The sequence below is a fragment of the Asparagus officinalis genome, chromosome 8 (assembly GCF_001876935.1).
Source record: "Asparagus officinalis chromosome 8, Aspof.V1, whole genome shotgun sequence".
NCBI lineage: Eukaryota > Viridiplantae > Streptophyta > Magnoliopsida > Asparagales > Asparagaceae > Asparagus > Asparagus officinalis.
The window spans coordinates 31,181,779-31,186,299 of NC_033801.1; the positions used below are offsets into that span (position 1 = coordinate 31,181,779).

Genomic DNA, 4,521 nt, shown 5'->3' on the forward strand with positions numbered 1-4,521 from the left:
TACTTCCTGAATTTGAATTTGCTTGTAGAATGAATCTAGTAGTTTTCTCGTTAATAAATGAATGGAATTAGTGGAAATACCTTTTGCTTGTTTAAAAATTAGTGGAATTAATGAGCAATTTAAGAGGGTGGTTTTCTAGTCATATTTTTATACTTTCAAGAAAACCAATCTAAAGATAACCACTAACAGGTAGAAAACTGAGCATTGACGACGGTGTATTGGCGACAGATTTGAAATCCATCGCTAATACAAACATTTGCGATGGAAAGATACATATGTTATCAGATTCTTATGTTAAAATATTTTTAATTAATTAGGGATTCTATGTTAGTTTTTAAATTTATTTATTTTTATTCTTTATGCTAGTAGATTCGATGAACTCCACTACTCTCGGCTTCATTTACGAATGGACTTGACCCTGTAAACATCATTAATGAATCTGAGAGGAGATAAATTAGATTTAATCACTAAAAACCGGATGAAAATAGTTTGGATAGAGTTCTCTTGGAGTTTTTTATAAGGTTAAGAGGAGAAAGAGCCGTCAAAATTGAGTTCGAGCGAATATGATATAACAGGTCCTGTGTTCGAACTCTTGGATCGCCACTACTTTCTTTTTTTGTGAAATTTTTACATATATACCCAAGAATTGTATATATTTGTAAATACCCCCCCAAAGCATCATTTTACTAATTTTTACTAATTTCCCCCAAAGCATCAGTCAAAGATGGCATGTCTCTGCCCATGGACTCCGTCAGTATCTCGCATCGCTCTACCAGAAAAAGCTATTGAATTACAAAAAAAAAAAATGTGATATGAACTACAAATTGAAGAGAGATGATATTAAAAGAAATGAGCGTGCCATAAAACAGAGACTAGATAAAGCTATGTCAGATCTAATGAGGGAAAAAGGTAATAATTTCGTTTAAACTTTGGATAATTCATACTTATTTGCTTACTTAAGTGTATAAGAAATTTATTTCTCTTTGACTTTGTAGGCCAAAAAGATTATGAGAAACCCGGTAGGCATGGGAGTGAGGAAAAGACGAAAGTACCTCTGAAAGGGTACCGGGGCATTTTGGAGTGGAAGGACAACATTCCTGTTGGGGATTGGGCTGTCAGATTTAATAACTTGATTGGCTGTTTAATAAGAGATCCACGCTCCATTAATATTACTCATAATTTTGAGGAGCAAGAATTTAAATGCATAAAAAAGATTTGGGAGAAGCTCATGGTAATTATTTAATATACTGCTGCTTATTTTGTTTACAATTCACAATGATTATTCTTATAGTGTAATTTTTTTGCCATGTAACTTGCAGGATCATTATTGTCTTGAAGACAACCCAGAGTCTTGGGATTATGTTATCCCGAAAATGGCCAAGCTTATTCGGGGTTGGAAGAGTGATCTAAAGAAAAGATATTTTATAAATTTATCTACTGATTGGAAGAGGATCTATGAGCTTGATAAGAGGGTTCCTCCATTTAATTGGATGACTCTCATTATCAAGTGGGAGGGTGAGAAGAAGGTAGATTATTTTTAATTTATGACATTATCATCACGTTATTTTTTCATTTATATATTATCATCGCACATACTAAAAAAATACTTTATTTTGTAGAAAATATGTGAAACGACATCGACGAATCGTAGATCAAAGCTATACGATCACTTTTAGGAGCTACTTCTTATGCTCAGATCGAGCATAAGTATTTGAGCGAAAACCCGGTATGATCATATTATTAAAACTGATTTTATGTGATTAGTTTCTTACATTTAATTTAGAATTTAATATATCACAGGACGCTTTGACTATGCCCCCGACTCTTCTGGCTAAAAGAGCTATACACCACCCCAGGGCTATGAAAATGTAGAGGGAAATGACAAAAAGGTGGAGAAAATTAATGAATTGAATGTAAGTATAAGATTAATTTTAGATTTGTATATACTTAATGATTTTTCATCAAAGTTTCTAATTTTTATGATATATGATATGCAGGCGGCACTGGAAGCTTCTACAAACGATGTCTTCACCCGTGTCACGCGGTCTTGAAGTACAGAGGACACTCCTGTAGAGCCTAACCACATGACCAGAGACGAGTGGATGGAAGTTGTCGACGGAGTTTACGGTTTACACTCAAGAAAGAAAGGAAGAGTGCCTCTGTCAAGTACTAGAGTTAAGACACTCACCACCACCAATAAGCCTAGCAGCCAATATGTGACATCGACGCGACACGGTGACACATCATATGTCGTGGGTAAGATTGGAAAATACTTGATGAAGAATGTTGAAATTCCATTGGCTTTAAGTTTTCTTCCCACTATTAAGCACGAGTTAAGTGGTGCACAAACGACTTGGGATGTCATTCAGCGACTCATCGATTCTCAACCCATAAAGGACTTGCTTCCGCAGTCTATATACGCGGATATTATGGTGTTGGCATTTGATGAGCATGCAGCTGCAAGTAGTGGAGAGATATATATGTCATATTATATATATGTATTTATTATGAGTATTTTGGAATATATTCTCATATTGATTTACATTCTTTTTAGGCTAGAGGAGGTACCGCTGTAGGAAGCAGCAGTACTGTACGGCATTCTGATGCAGCCATCACCGATGATAGGGATCACGACGATAGGGACCACGACTATGATGAGTGAGTGATGAGTTAGACTTTTTGGTAACTTTTGTGGACTTTTGGATTGTGTTAAACATATTAGGACCTCCTGATTATGTGGACTTTTGGATTGTGTTGAACATATTATGACCTCCTGATTATGTATATATGTGAATTGTTAAATGTTAATATTGTTGGATGTGAATCGATGAATGTAAATGTTAGTATTGTTGGATGTGAACGTGAATATTGTTGGATGTGAATCGGTGAACGTGAATATTGTTGGATGCGAATCGATAAATGTGATATTGTGAGTATTGTTTAATATATTATGAATAATGGTAGTAACAGGTACGCATTCCCGATTGGGGGGCTTTGCAATGCAGAAATAAATTTTTTTACCTGATTATGTACATTGGCGACGGGCATTTTTCGTCGCCAATGTACATTGGCGACGGGAATACACCTGTCACCAATGTACATTGGCGACGGGCATTTTTCGTCGCCAATGTACATTGGCGACGGGGAAAAACCCGTCGCCAATGTACATTGGCGACATGCATTTTTCGTCGCCAACGTACATTGGCAACGGGGACACAATAATCCTGTCGCCAATAAACATTGGCGACGGGGAAATCCGTCGCCAATGATCATTGGCGACGGATAGGTATTGGTGACAGAAAACATTGGCGATGAGTTATTGCCCGTCGCCAATGTACATTGGCGATGGATGTATTCCCGTCGCCAATGTACATTGGCGACGGGCTATAGCCCGTCGCCAATGTTTTCCATCGCCAATACCTATCCGTCACCAATGAAAATTGGTGACGGACTCCGGACTCCGCCCCGTCGCGAAAGTGTATTGGTGACGGATTTTGCTGCATTGGCGACATATTTCCCCGTCGCCAATGCTCATTTTTCTACTAGTGTTTATATGTACTCTTTATGAGTTTCAAGTGACTTCGAGGAGGCGTCGTGATTGGTATCCCGGTAGTTTTTCGGGTTTGGGTAAGTGGTAAATTCATGCATTGTGAACTGCGTATTTTTCATATAAAATTATATTAATTATATACGAATTTATTTTTGATGGATTATATCCTTTTATGTCTTTTCATATAGTAGTAGGTTGAGATGCATATGTGGTTGATTTTTTTCACTATTGATTGGCCTTTGGCATTTTTGTATAACGTATTTAGTTTTATGAACTTTGTTTAATTTTCTTAAAGCATATGCATCTCAGGTCAATATACCGGAATATGTCGGATATAAGCAAGTTATTAAAACAGGGCTCAATGTGCCTCTATGAGGTTTTTATTTTAGCGCTAAGAGCCCGAGTTTGGGTCTCACCGTCCCGACCACGGGCTATATAATAGTGGGGTTTGTCAAGTCAATCGGAGTATCAAAGTGTTGAGCGCTTTGAGACGTGACCTGCTTATTTCCTTTACATGTATATATTTTTTAAATGTTGCATTATAATTTTTACTATTTTAGTATTTTGTTTATCAAGTCAATTTATTTTAGTTTTGCAAAACCAGTGTCTAATGTATGAATTTATCCACTTATTGAGTTGTGAACTCACTGTGTTGTTTTCATTCTTTTCAGTGACTCGGGATTAGATGGAATTGATGATTTTTTTCAAATTCTTAGAACGGAGCATGGAATAAAATTCAGAATTGTTATTATCTTCTAGGTGAAGGTTGAATAAAGTCTTTGATGCTTAGTTGATATTGAGAGTTTTGTAATAATAAGATTTTGCCTTTAGGTCGAGTTTTATTTCAAGTAGAGGAATATTTGTTATATCAAGTTAATTGGATAATGTTGACTTTTTGGATTATAGAGAATATTTATTCTTGGTTTTAGATCATGAACAAATTATTTTGATGGTCTTTTAATGAATGCATA

General features: G+C 36.0%; 1 protein-coding gene across 1 annotated transcript; it reads left to right on the top strand.

Moving 5' to 3' along the window:
* LOC109821083 lies at nucleotides 813-1,541 on the top strand. Its single transcript, XM_020387278.1, has 3 exons — nucleotides 813-909; nucleotides 996-1,231; nucleotides 1,320-1,541. Exons 1-3 carry the CDS (start codon nucleotides 813-815, stop codon nucleotides 1,539-1,541), a joined length of 555 nt encoding a protein of 184 aa, XP_020242867.1.

Bases quoted from the DNA above. Each gene is read 5' to 3' on its own strand.
- LOC109821083 (XM_020387278.1), top strand. From the start codon at position 813: ATGAACTACAAATTGAAGAGAGATGATATTAAAAGAAATGAGCGTGCC. The intron at 910-995 runs GTAATAATTTCG...TTGACTTTGTAG, and splicing joins AGATCTAATGAGGGAAAAAG to GCCAAAAAGATTATGAGAAA. The intron at 1,232-1,319 runs GTAATTATTTAA...TGTAACTTGCAG, and splicing joins AGATTTGGGAGAAGCTCATG to GATCATTATTGTCTTGAAGA.